We start from the raw sequence: 14,952 nt of genomic DNA on the forward strand, positions 1-14,952 counted from the left end.
TGAATGACTTCACATCTATACAGATGATTCCCTTCTCGACTTTATTCAAGGAACTGGGACTGGTATTTTTTGTGAACTTTTTTGTTTTTAATCTGCCAAATGGAAATTTCATGACCTATTTTGATGGTGAGCTGGAATCAATTTATGTAATGCTTCAGCAACTCACAATTGCCAGATCCTTTGAGAGGGCCGTGTTCCTCGCCAAATCAACATCTGTTCTTCAGGCTTTATTACCTAAACAGAATAAAAGCACTCGTATCCAGCAGTGTAGATCTCTGCTTAAGAAAATTCAATGTAAAGTGTTTTCCCAATGGGTGCCATCCCAGTGCATTGTAGGAAATGAGAAAGTGGACCTTTCTGCAAAAAGAGGTTGCAGTTTAATTCAGAAACCAAACAGAAATTTGACCTTTCATTCTTCAAAATCCTTTCATATAGTGTCTGCTCTCTCTTCCTATACAAAATCCTGGAGAGTCCTCAACACAAAATTTCATCTAGTTTCAAATACTCATCATGCAGCTGCGGTGACCACTTTTAAACTGTTGACAGAAAACAACTGCCTCTGTGCCCATTTATTTTGTTTTATATTGTTGAATCTTCTGTTTTATATTCTGTGTCCAACTGGACAACCTATATTACTGCTGCTCACATTGACGAATGCTCCACATTAATTCCTTTTAAATGTCTTGTGGAAAAATATTAGACAATATGCAGCCTAATGACTTAAAGGTCATTAGGCTGGCATTTGGTAAATAAGTCTCAAGATTCTCTTCAGGTATTTGGGCTCTCTAATCTTCAAACAATCACTAACCACTTTACTATTTCCAGATGATGTGAAAATGATTCCCTACTGATGTGAAAAGTATCATTATCCATTAGAAGCAAGATACACTCATCAAGGTTTAATGTGGTCTCTATCATTACCACACACACATTGTCACGCGTTTTCTATTTCCCCAGAGTATGTTTTATCAGGATCATGCAAAGCAGAGTTCACTTAAAAAGACAGGGAAATAGAAATACACTGGTGTGCAAAAATTAAGGACGAGATGGTTTTTTTTCAATATAACTTTGTACAAAAGCTTTCCCAATCAACACAATTAATACCGTAAGATCCCCAACACGTAAGGACATGAGTAATGTAAGCAACATTTACTAAATGAGAAATCAGAGGGATAAAAAGAAGCTTTATTGAAAAAGTAGCATGGCTGAGACTGAAGGCCGAAACATCCCTGTGATTAGTGTCCAGCAAGAAACATCCGGTCTTTAATAGGGGATATGATCTCCCCTGACTGCTAGGCAGGTTTTACAGTGTCTGCTCATGCTGAGAATGAGGGTGTCAATGAGTTGTTGAGGCATTGCTGCCCATTCGCCTTGCAGTGCCAATCGAAGCTCCGGAATCGTTACTGGTGGTAAGGTACGAGCTGCCAAGCGTCTGCCTAGAAAATCCCATACATGCTCGATGGGATTGAGATCCGGAGATCATGCCGGCCAATCCATACGTTCAATATTCTCACTCTCTAAGAGCTGTTCGGCAGCTACTGTGCGATGACATGGTGCATTGTCGTCCATGAAAAGGAACTGCGGACCCATAGCGCCTCTAAAAAGATGCATATATCAGGGATAAATAGAAGGGCTAGGTCATTTTTTTGTTCGACTCCTCGCCGACGCGAGCCTCATGGAGGGGATGAATTGGAAGTAATATGACGTGTCTGTGTTGCACCTGCTCTGATTTCGCGCATTTAAAACTGTACTTTCATTCACTTACGAAACTATTTTCTGGAGGTCGCATATCCCAAATTAATTTTAATCATACATATTTGTTTTCTAATAATGCAAATATTTAATAATTGGTATATATATATAGTTTTAGTCAGCTTTCCTTTTAAATTCTATATTTAAAGTATCCTTTATGTAATATGGCTTCTTGTGCTGTAGCAACGTGCCGTAATGCTTATAGAAATACGAAAGGAAGAGATATTGTATTTCCTGCTTTCCCAAAAGACAATTTGCTTTTGACGAAAGAATGGATACATGAATGTCGAAGACAGGATTCTATTAATGTGAAAACGCAAGAATTAATGGCGAACATTTTCTGTGCAGTGATTATGAAGATGACATGAGAAATCGCTTGCTTGGATTGCCGCAAAAGAAACTGTTGAAATGCAATACTGTGCCGAAAGTAAATTTATCGTATGCAATAAATGAAACAACACCATGAAATCGGAGACATTTGAAAAGAAAAGTAATGCAGAGTGGTTTTGAAAAACTACATGAATTAATACCAAAGAAAATTTATTTTGAAGCTGAGAACGAAATTGAAGCTGACAATAATAAATCAAATGTCAATGATTTTGAAATAAAATTCACAAGTGACAATGTCCTAAGTGACAATATCCCTGAATGCCCTAAGTGTAAAGATAAACAAGAATGTATTGATAATTTGAAGAACAAAATAATATCCTTAGAAAATTGTAATAAAATATTGAAAAATAGAGAAAAGAAAAATTTTAGAATGTTTGCTCAGCGACAAAGAAGGTGGACGACATCTATAAAGAAATTTGTATCGGAAATTTCGAAATTAAAATCCCAAACAGTGAAATTTAGGAAAAAATAGCACGGATAGGAGAATTAGGAAAAACGGTCTAAAGCATATTTTTACAAAGACGCAGATTAACGCATTGCTAGAAAAGAAGGAAAAAATCAGGTGGACTAGTGAAGATATTTCACGTTGCATTGTCATAAGAGCTCTGTCATCTATAAGGAACGATTTTGGTAAGAAAAAATAGGAATTCCTTTACCTAGCACTAACATATTAAGGAGATGGTGCGCTAAATTTTCATGTAGTTCAAGAATTCAGAGTGATGTTCTTCCTGTAATGAAGGAACGATGCGAATATTTAAACTCTGTAGAAAAAAATATGCGTTCTCGGTTTCGACGAAATGCATATAGATTCTAAACTTAGCTATGACTCTAAACTGGACCAAATTCTCGGTCCTTTTTCAAAAAGTGCAGTTTGGTTTAATCAGAGGTCTCATTTCGCAGTGGAAACAACCAATATTTTTTTATTTTAACACTCGAATGAAAAAGACATATTCAATCATCTGGGCCCACCAGCGGCCGGGCGGAAAAGTCGCTGAGCACTGGTAGTTCGGTCCGAGGTTGAAATCCCGCGAACGGGCTGGCTGCATGGGCGTTTTCGTGGTTTTCCCCATGTGTAACGTGTATACGAGCCAGTTTCCCTTAGAAAGTCCTCCACGAGGGCATCCCTTCCCTTAGGCAGATAGCCCTCGAGGCTTTGCCATAATCACACACGCAAACACAATCATCTGGAGTAGAAGGGAAAGCAATAGTGTCTGATTTAGGATGATCTAGTACTTTGTGGAAAGAGTTACAGATTTCGATTAATAGTTCTCAGTTTCCAAATACAGTATTGCAAACGAAAAAAAATATGGGTTTTTGCAGATTTAGTGCACTGCTTCAAATTACTGAGAAACCGCTTTTTCTTATGGCTTCCACTTTTTCCTATGGAACCTTCTCCTATATCTTGGGAATTAGAATTGAATTCCGCCATACAATTTTCGACCGCCGAAAAAGAAGCATTAACATATGTTGCAGGTTATATTGCCTAACGTGTGCGAAACAAAGACCCATCATTGGGAAAAATATCTAAAAATAGTGCTGATGAACCAATATTTTAATTCAGAATGGATTAAATTATTCATTCTTAATTAAAATATTGGACTTATTAATAGATTGGAGGTTTGACTACACCTTCCCATTCATAGATGAATATAGTTTACGAGTTCAAAAATATATTTTGTGCAGTTCATGGTACAGGTTACTATAAAGGGAAGCATGTAATTGGCTCATTAATTAATAAACTGGAGAAACATTATCCTGAAGTTAACAGAGAAGCAATTCGTTTATTTTGCAGAGGTAGTTGCATTGTGACTGTACAAGAAAGCATATATAATATGTTTTGATTTTAAGTATTTGTAGATGACATTTTAGAAGTTAATAGCGTAAAGCATATTTCAAATGAGAACTAATTTTGTTAAGTTATTTATTGTTAAAGTTATTTTTATTGTATATTGTGTTATTATTGATTCGATGTTGTGCTAGCTTAGCATTCTAGATAAAATATAATAATATAAAATTAAAGTAATTGACATAAGAAGACCTGCCTCCTTAACCCCCACTTTTGAAAAATTAAATAATTTTTTTTTTAGGTACTGTGAGTAAAGTTGTTTTGTCTAAATTAAAATAACAATCTTACATGCATTTATTTAAATGTAATATTGATGTAAGCCTAAGTTACAAAATTATTAAAAAATATATATGTTATTATATTGAATTGGGAAATATACCAATGTAAAATTTACAATTAGGCTGAAACTCAGATTAGCAGAAATTTTGAAAACTATGCCAATTTAAGGTTGCTTTTTGATTAATTTTAAAAAGCTGTTATTATAGTTATCTTAGAAACAGTAGTATAGTTCTTTTAATTAAATCTCAGATAAAGAAATGATTAGAAATAAACAGGCATTTAAAAAAAAACAATCCCTGCAAATTAAAAAAAAAGGAACTTTATGTTAAGAGTAGCATATTTTATTAGTTATTTTAAAATTTGTTAAATTAAATTTTTTAATGTTCAGTGTAAAACGCATACTACAGTAACATTGTCTGTTCTAAATGATAACTGTCTTTCACTCACAGCTCATTTTAAACGCTGATTCTTCAAATTTAAAACACTAATTTCTATGTTGTCAATTGCATCTCCGCGTTCAGTGTCATTATGGCTACGTCATCACTCCCCGCTGCCTGTTTCAGGGGAAAAAGCTCTATGAGCTAGCCCTTCTCTTTTAAGTCCTGGCACATATGGAAGAAGAATCTCATTACAATAACAGGTCCCGTTGACTGAACCTGCGTCGATGATGTGAAGGTCTGTACGAATACCAAGCATGATGCTTACCCAAACGAGAACACCGCCACCTCCATACCTGTCCCTTTCAATGATGTTCGAGGGATGATTGCGGCTTCCCCGCTCTCTCCAGATGAGTATGCGATGAGAATCGCTACTCAGACTGAATCTGCTCTCATCTGTAAAGAGTACTCGTCCCCATTCATTGTCTCTCCAATTCCGGTGTTCCCGGCACCACAGAGAATGCCTTCTCCGATGGGCAGGCGTTAGAGGTACACACCGTACAGGGCATCGTGCAAACAGACCACCATCGTGCAGTCTTCTGGCCATGGTAAAACGCGATATCGGTTGTCCAGTCGCCTGTGTCGTGTGTCTAGCGATTTCTCCCGCTGTCTGCCTCCTGTTTCTTCCGGCCTGTAAGGCAATATACTGGTCAACTGTTTCGCTTGAAGTGCCATATTTTCATGTGATGTGACACTGACTTCTTTCCGAGGATCTGAATGATGTGCACTAGTGTAATTCATACATGTCAACAAAAAAGATTGAAAAGGCTTCTTTATTAGTACCACTTTAAGAAAACCTATTTGAAGTAGCCTATGTACTTAATAATAACCTATTTAACTTAATAATGTTATTTAAAAAAAACACTGTAAGGATTGAATAAAATAATTTTGCAAAGAAAATTTTCATAGTTGGATTTGTTTGTGAATGTTTTATGAATGTATGGATGAATGCTTGTGGATGCTTTTTGGAAAGGGTCTGCCAGATGCCAGATTTCCTGCCAGATTCCAGGTGGTCTGTGGGCAGAACAGAAACATTTAATATCATAAATAATTTCATAGAAATTAAAAATTTAGGAGTTAATTCAACATTCAAATTGATGAGAAATTTACAGCAACTGGGAATTTCAGTAACATCTAAGAAATCTTACAACAGTCATAGCTTAGAAGACAACGTTCATTACTTTTAGAAGATTTTGAAAAATCCATGAGGACAACAGATACACAGCTAGCCATATACGGAACAAGCAGGACAGTATACAGAACAAGCATGCAGGGGAATAATGGGATAATTTTGAGATAGCAGTTGCTGTGGACCAGATATATGAAGAATCCAAAGTTTCATGAGCATTATAAAACTGTGATAGATCTCAATTTAGAAAAAGTGTTGCAGAAGAAACGTGGTATTTAAAAACTGAAAAAAGTGTATTTTTACCGCACCGAGTTGTCATTAGAGAAAAGAAAAACACCCCAAATTTCACATTTTCAATGCATCATCACACAAAGACAAATTGTCACTAAATGATTGTTTCGAATCATACATTCCTTTCCATTTGAAACCTGCTTAACTACTTTTAAAATGATGTAAATACAGACTTGTGGCTTTAAAAAAATCTAATTGCCTCTGTAGAAATTTCCTGAATTCCAATATGCAGCTCTTACTGACATGAAGTTTGGCAAACCCTGTACTACAGCTTTCTTTATACTTAATTTTAAAAAAAATTAAAGAAATGTTAGAGGTTATAGAGTATCCTTTCTTTTGCATTGCAATTTAGTTAAAAAAAAAAAAATTACAGAATTTATTTCTTCATAGTGCAGGTAGAAATCTCAGCTTATTTTTTCACAGCACACTGGGAAAAAATTAAACAGAAAATATCTTTCTAAACAATTCACTAGATACATACCTCGTGTGAAATTCTGATTTCAACAAACTTAAAATACTGCAGCATTAATTCTAATACAAATGATTCCAATTTCTTCAAAGGGATACTAATATTATCTTCTTTTTTGCTGAAACAAAAATTACAGGCTCTGTATATAAAAGGAAAAGAAGGAAATGTAACATATTATTCAACAGTATTTCAAATATCATACGAATCTAAGAAAATTGATATTTTCTTGATATTTCTTTTCAAGAAAATATTAATGTCCTGCCAACACAGATTACTTAACTCGTCATATGTTTGCATAACAGCAACTGAACATTAGGGCAAGCTGTCAAATAATTTTTTCTTTTTAATGTTCTTAAGGGAAATGTCTCATCATTCATTCTACAAAGCTTTACCAGAGATAAGAGAGCAGACAATTGTTATCAGTGTTATATACATTACTCCAGTATCTTACCCAACTATACTGTTAGATTATTAGAATTAGATTTAATGGCTCTGAAAAGTACATTCTAGCCATTCAACTTTACTCACAAGAAAGCAGTCCTGTAAAAACTGCACAATGAGACAGGAATTAAATTAATCATGCTAGAAGAAACAAGTTCATTCTGTAATTCTGCCACATTGTTTGCAGGATAGAATTTCCCTAAATCTTGTGAAATACACCTGCAACCATAGATTGGTGTAACCTAAATAACATGCACAATCATAGCTTTGGAAAACATCCTCCCACAACTATGGAATCTCAGCCATAATTAAGTTACACAATAAAATTCCACCCCTCCCCCAAAATCCTCCCATAGCTGTTTCCAAGCCCTAACTGAACTATCAGCTTAGAAGGGTGTTGAGCATGGTTTCTTCATTCTAAACAACAGCTTTCTAAGTGTCTGTAGTCTATGAATTATGGGCATTACACAAACCCAGCTGAAGCTTTTCATTCATTCGGCAATCCATGCTTTGCATATATGGCACCTGGACCATCATTAACTCAGAATGTACACCTTTCTGTGGACAGTCACAGTATTAAGCTAATGCAAGAACTGCCCAAGTCAATGCGATGATAAGAATGGGATTTTTCAATAATTTCTACCAAATCTCTTCAGACATGTGCTATTTTATACTACCATCTTGAATACTTTTACGCTGTAGTTTGTCTTAATTTATCATTATGCATCTATCTCAGTTTGCTGAGTTGTTAAACAGCCTTGCTTTGGCAAATTTGCCTTCCTCTTTTGCATTTTGATTTTTGATTTGATGTGCTTTTGTCTAACAATGTTAAAAAAACTCGCCGATTTTATCAGCTCTATGGCCCCAGACTTGCAGTCGAGAGAATATCAATTGACCAGCTCTCAACACGAACTGGTTATGCTTTTTGTTATGAGTGATCATGTTCATTGTATGCCCACCCAAAGAAGGAACAACCTGGCCACTGCCAGTGGGCCTGCTCTGATTAAGGATGTTATTCTGCATCTAGAATACAATGCTACTGATATAATAAATAAAATCCTAAAACCCATGATGACAGAGACTTCTTGCTCCTGCAACAAGAGATTGCTAGGACCAACACCAGAGGTTTGGGGTCCCAGCTGCCACTTGTTTCAGCTTTGACAACTAACTTGCGGAAACTCTGCTCAATGCCGATAGCCAAGATGAGATCAGTGATGGAGATTGCATGACTATTCCCATAAAGAACAGAAGACATATGCATGGTCTTGGCCTTAATCAAGCCACCCTAGCACCTAAAATCAAAACTTCACAGATGACAACCTCTGCACACATGAAAACTCCAGATTCGCAGTTGCTGATCCATGAAATGGACATACAGCCAATATAAAGCTTCACTGCAGATGCTGTCCTAAAGGATGCCCAGACCACTCTCCAAGTGAACACTTGGTGGTACTCTGGAATGCTTTGAAAGCATTCCAGAGTACCACCACTAATACCTCCTGGAAAGCCACAACTTCCAAAAACATAATTATTTTATCAAAAATGCTAAAGCATGGAGCAAAAATCTTGTTCTCGAAAATTCAAGTATCTACCATCAGATGAAAAAATATTCAAAGACAAAGCTATCTACTTTAACAGTTTCATGCTGCCTGAAAGTAAAAATCTCAAATTAGTAATTCATGGTATGCCTGCATATATCAAAGCAGAAGATAGCCGAAATGATTTTATCAATCTGGGTTTTCAAGTTGAATTTGTCCAACAGATGACCAAAAGACATGATGAAAAACTTATTAAACTTGAACTCTTTCTCATGACCCTGTCAGAAACAGACACATCCAAAGAACTATTTCATGTGTAGTTCATTCTCTGAATGCAAGTCAAAGTACAGCTTTACAAGAGAAGAGCTGGGCCTCTGCAGTGTTATCGCTGCCAGGGGTTTCATCATACTCAAAATAACTGTAACTACAAACCTAGGTGTGCACACTAAGGTGAAAATCATTAATCATATTTGTGAAGAAAAACAGAAACCTGCCTTCTGCCTATGCGAATTGCAATTTTTTCCATATCTCAAATTTCAAAGGATGTTCTAAGCTTCCAAAACCTAAGGTAGCATTACAGGCAGATACATACATACGCTGATTGATTAATCACCACTGAATCATATGTTTCAGCTCTCTCAACTGAGATTAATGGTGGATGCAGTTACTGAAGCAAAACAAGTGCTCAAAAACTTAACGGACTTAGTCTCCAGCATTTGTGAGTTGGGATTACCTCTTCTTACTAAATTAAATGACAGCAAAACTACAAGCGATGAAGCTTCTCCAAACAAACTTTATGAATAATTACGTTGTTAATAATGTACACATATGCACAATGTGTTGGAACGCCTCCAGGCTTCATAGCAAACTGAGAGAATACAAAATTTTTTTACAATGCACATTATTGACATAACTTTCATAACTGAAACTCGCACCATGCTGGGACTTAAACTTAGCATCCCAAATTACTGTTCTTACAGGTGTGACAGACTCAGCCAATGTGAAGATGAAGACATTACAGCATGTGTCTCACTCTCCTCTTACAGTAAATTCAATATGACTGCCTTCACAAATGTCATAACAACAGTTAAATAACAACATTCGTGCTTCAATACTTCCACTTAATACCTCTATACTGGTAGCAGGTGACCTTAATGCTAAACATAAGGATTGGAACTGTTACAGGCATAACCCAAATAGAATTACACTGCAAAGCTATGTCTCGAATAATCTGACTGCTTTGTACATACCTTGTGAATATACCTACCAGCCAGCTAGATTAAATTTCTCTTGACAAGCTAGATCTTATGCTTACAACTACAGCTATTCCCATCGCAACAGATGTAAAGCACAAACTTAGCTCAAATCACTTACCTTTCATTGTGATCCCTAGGAATATCTACACCTGATATCTGGCTTCAACAAGCCGTCATTGACTGGATGCTTTTTTAAAACCTTATCTCTGACGTCTTGCTGGATTCTATAAACCTCAAAATCAAGCATCAAATTGATGATGCAGTTGAAAATCTCAAGAACAGCATTCATCAAGCCATGCACAACACATCTGACACTGTGTACACCAGTGATCACAACTTCAAACTTTCCCTGCATATTTGAAACCTTATTCACAAGAGAAACAAATTGCATAAGAAGTATCATCTTACCTGGGATCCTATCACAAAATGTACAATTAATAGACTTGAACATGACATCAAATTATTGATAAAGCAATTCAAGCGAGAACACTACAAGATTTAAAATTTGGATCCCAAGGGTAATTAATTCTGGAAAACTATTAAAAAATTTTCAAAAGTTCCTACCCCTACAATTGCCCCATCTATGATGATCAACAAACAACATAATGAAATAAGATAAATCGACTATTTTTGTAAAGCACCTTAAAAAACAGTTATGCCAAACTTCCAGCCATGTGACCAAAATTTTGAAATTAACAGTCTGCAACTATGTGACTGGCTTAACCCACTGTCAGTCAGGAACTTGCCGGAATTTGCAACTTCCTCTGAAGTTATGAATGTTATCAAAAAACTAAAAATAAAGACAGCAATAGGAACTGATGAAATAACAAACACAGCCATCAAAAGGATCCGTCAGTTCACAATTGGAAAATACACCTCCAGCTTAAATGCCTGTCAGATGCACTCTTATCAGATGTCCAGAAATGTCCATCTTGTCAGATGCCCAGAAAAAAAGCTAGTTATTCTGATTCCAAAGCCTGTGAAAGGTCTCACTAAACCCAAAGGATATCATCCTATTAGTCTTCTCCCAGGCCTAGAAAAATTTTTGAATGCATCATCATGAATAGGATAAAATTATCCTCCCTCCTGAAACAATTTGGGTTCCAGCAACAACTTATGATCAAATAACTTGTTCAGATCAAAGAGTTTATCGAGGCAGCCAAACATAATAAACTTAATGTAGCCCTCTTTACGCTAGATGTGGCAAAGGCTTTTGATTGTGTCTGGTATGAGAGGCTCATTAACAAGCTAACTGGTTTTGCACTTTATCAAAGAGATTACTTCGCTACATCACTCTCTCCTCACCAACCACAGCTTCCAAGTTTCTGTTGGGAACAAAATTTCTGATGAAACTTCTATCTATCATAGTATTCTACAGGGCAGTATTCTTAGACCGACACTCTGTTTATTCTATGTTGCAGATGTCCATCAGCACTTCTCCTCTTCAAATTCCATGCTTACGTATTAAGTGAACAGTACTGTGCTATCCCTTAGATAGAGAGACTGGTGTAATAAATGGAAGGTGAGCATGAATGCTCAGAAGTTACAACTCCTTGCTATAAGATGTTCCAGAAAGGCATACTTCAGAAACAAAAATCTTCCAATCTTCAGAGAAGTGACACTTATTGTAAAATAAGCTAAATACATTGGTATCATTTCAAATAACAAGATTTCTGGACAGATTACGTCAAATGTATCAAGAGAAAAGCGAATTTTGTTATTCACTATACTCTTCCATTAATAGTGAAATTCCCTAAGCTTGACCTCTCAAAGAAAGGGCATATTTACATGACCATAATCAGGCCAATCCTTACATATGTAACGCCAATTTGGATGGCTGCTTCTGATAAAGACATCAAACAACAACTAACTCCCACTATTTCATTAGTAATGATTAGTAATGGCAGGCTGTATGAGGACCTCAAAATAGAGTATAAAGTACTTTCTGACAAAGCGAATGAATAGGTCTTTAAACGTGCTAAATTTTGTGACTTTCTATCATACTCTGGTATATTTCATTATGAATTATTGAAGAGGATTGATATCCGAAGTCCTCAGCAGCCCACATATTCAACCACCACTTCCTAACATAATGTATATCATGATTTCTGTGCATCTGGTAATATTTGTGACAAGGCAGAGTCGGATAAACGTGTTTTTTTCCTTTGAGTGATTAGTACTCTGTGGCTCAGTAATACTGAGCAGAGACAGTTAAACCACATGGCTATGGGTCCATCCTCAGTTCAATTTTTTTCTACATTATTTGCACTCAATACTGGACTTGTGTCTTCAAATGCAAAACAATATACATGTTCTGCATGCTGCAAATATTTTGTAAATAGTTTTAGACTTTTCAAATTTCTAAAACTTGAATGTTGTACCTAAGAATTCCAGAAATAGCTGAGCCAATCAAGACCTCCAAACTTCTGACCATTTTCCCTACATGGGAAATATAATTTGCTGATTTTAATAAATAATTTGCTGCTGCTGACAGGCCCACTTTAAAATCACAAAGTAAACAACTCCAAGCGAGCGCCTTTGACATGTCCATTTCAATCAGTCGCTGTGTGAGTTATGTTTAAAGTACCGATGCAAAGCATTTTTTATCTCTAGGTCAATGTCCGAAATCCCAGCCTAACCACTTCATCGCCAAGTTTGGAGACTATTTTTATGTTGGGGTTCATTCTTCCAATGTCCTATCAGAAACAACAAGAGCTTTTTTGGTTACCTTGTACAATTATGCATATAACAAATGGTCACACCCCTCCCCCCAGCATCTCCAATCCTCGTTCATTCTGGGCCCATGTCAGAGATCTTCAAAATGATGCCTATGGCGACCTCAATTCAGACAGCCGGTTAATGTCGTGCATGCTGCACTATATTGATGTCATAACAGCGGAACTTGGAATACTTTACCACTCTAGCTTACAGATGTTTCATTTTATTTTAATATCAAAAAGAATAAAAAATATGCAATCAGTTACTAGATGTTGTTATCAAAACAGGACAATCCATAATGATCTAAAATCTAGACCACAAGATAATAAACTGCCATATTATAAGTCTTACCTAAATGATGGAGGAGCATAATAACGCTCCCAGGAGTAGTTCTCATCTCTTTATCCATTTCACATATAGAAAATTTAGGCCAACCAATGAAATGGGTCAGTTTCCATGAACATTTTCATCTTGTCCATATTTACTGCTGTAGTTGAATATCGATATTCATCGTTATAGTTTTTAGAATTCAGTTTTTATTTTGTATGTATCCATGATGAGATGTTCTATAATCTAGAGAAAATGTTTTGGAGTAACTTGTGTAAGGCTTCTCAGTAAAAAGTGTCTTTGTACGAAATAAAATATTTAGTTTATGAATATGTGCATAAATATGACAATTACAAATATGACAAAGGCTACTGCCGAAAAAGTTATGAAAACGAAATTGAATGTTTCCAAACTTCATGAATTAAATTCAGTTACATGATCAATTGCAGTGCTTAGAAAGTGTTCAACAAGCACTTTCTGAATAATTAGTTGGTAAGGGTGGTGAAAGAAAAAAAAAGGAATACATTAAGAATTTCTGTGAAGCTGAAAATTAGAGTACTTTTCTTTCTAGTTAAAGGTTGAAAATATTGAAAAAAATTCTGATGATAAGTCAATTCAGTCATCATGTAATCAAAAGTATCAGTAGCCAAAATTGGAAATTCAGAAATTTAATGGAGATATTAAATCCCTCTTGGGATTCTGGAGTCATTTTTCCAGAATTCATGAGGATGAAGAAATGTCAGCTGAAGATAAGTTCCAATATTTGATTCACATCATTACTCCTAGCTCTTGAACTGCCAGTTTAATAGACAGTCCTTCCTACAGCTCAGAATTACCCCAAAGTGATTGAATTATTGAAAGAATTTGGTAGTACAAGTATATGTTCATGGATTACTCTGAATGGTAATGATAAATGCTGTAAATGGTAAGAAATGTACAGATTTCATTACCTTATACGATCAACTGAAATCACATTTAAGAGCTTTAGATAGGATAGGAAGATTTAAAGAAAAGTTTGCAGATTTCTTGTCTCCTCTTGTCTTTCTGAAGATGCTTTGAGAGTTTGGGAAAGATACTGAGTGACCAATCTTCCTAATCATAGGAAAGAGGTTGCTGAAAGCAATCAAAGATCCCTTGAGAAGGCCATGAAATTTTTAAGGCAAGAAGTTAATGGTGAGGAAATGATAAACTTGGCCCAATCAGGTTTCGGAACTCAAGTTATGGTTAAAAAGGAAGTTGATACGTCAAGAAATAATATCCCTTCTGTTTCAGCTCTTACTTTGTCTATCATGAAAAGGCTAAATGTATTTTTTGTGATCGCCCATATTTTAGTAGAAACAGTAAGAAAGCTCCCAAGATGGCCTTAGATGAAAGGAAATCTCCAGTTATATGCAAAAGGAGTTGTTTAGTTAGTCTTAAGCTAGGACACATTGCAAAAACATGTAGAAATAAAGTTCAGTGCGTAATACCTGGATGATGACATTAAGCTCTACTTTGTCCAGATTAGAAGAAAGGGTCTACTAAATCCACTTTTCAAATTCCACAGCAAGCAAGTGCCCTACATTGTTTACAGGAGAATTCTTTTTGCAGGAAATCTTATCTAAAGATAGTCTTGATTAAAGCTTGCCATTAAGGGAACAAAGTTACAGTACACACTCTGTTGGACAAGGCTTACATCGATCATACATCAAAAAGAATTTAATAAAGGAACTGAAACTTTTTCCTACCAGTACAGAAGTTCTGTCACAAGCATTATTTGGTAGTGGAACTCTTCCTGCCCTAGAATACAAAAGGTACAATATTACAGTAAAGAGTTTATATGAAAGGTTTTGCTCGAAAATTTCTTTTTTGGATCAGCCCAAAATTTGCACCACCCTACCTAGAATTCAACACAATCTTCTAATTCTGGAACTTAAAGATTATGGAATAACACTTCAGACACTTCACCAATATGAGTTCTTCTTGTCACGGATATTTTAGGAAGGATTTTAACTGGAAAAATTATTAATGCATTATCAATGGAAATTTCAGCTATAGAAACCTTACTTGGCTGGACCATTCCAGGTCTTGGGAAGAAAA

At 35.7% G+C, this 14,952-nt stretch overlaps 1 protein-coding gene across 8 annotated transcripts in view; it reads right to left on the reverse strand.

The window, feature by feature from the left end:
- Window positions 1-14,952, reverse strand: part of Vps51 (vacuolar protein sorting 51) — a 171,901-nt gene that overhangs the window by 107,629 nt on the left and 49,320 nt on the right. For all 8 annotated transcript variants that reach the window (XR_015038908.1, XM_085809109.1, XM_085809107.1 and 5 more), the window contains exon 9: window positions 6,606-6,711. Coding sequence is in view for 7 of the 8 variants with exons in the window: in XM_085809109.1 (XP_085665235.1) it covers window positions 6,606-6,711 (106 nt within the window). In the remaining variant the exon portion in view is untranslated. The remainder of the gene's footprint in view (window positions 1-6,605; window positions 6,712-14,952) is intronic.

Source organism: Stegodyphus dumicola, chromosome X2 (assembly GCF_044657685.1).
Source record: "Stegodyphus dumicola isolate Sdum_Otavi_A_Nest chromosome X2, ASM4465768v1".
Classification (NCBI taxonomy): Eukaryota; Metazoa; Arthropoda; class Arachnida; order Araneae; family Eresidae; genus Stegodyphus; species Stegodyphus dumicola.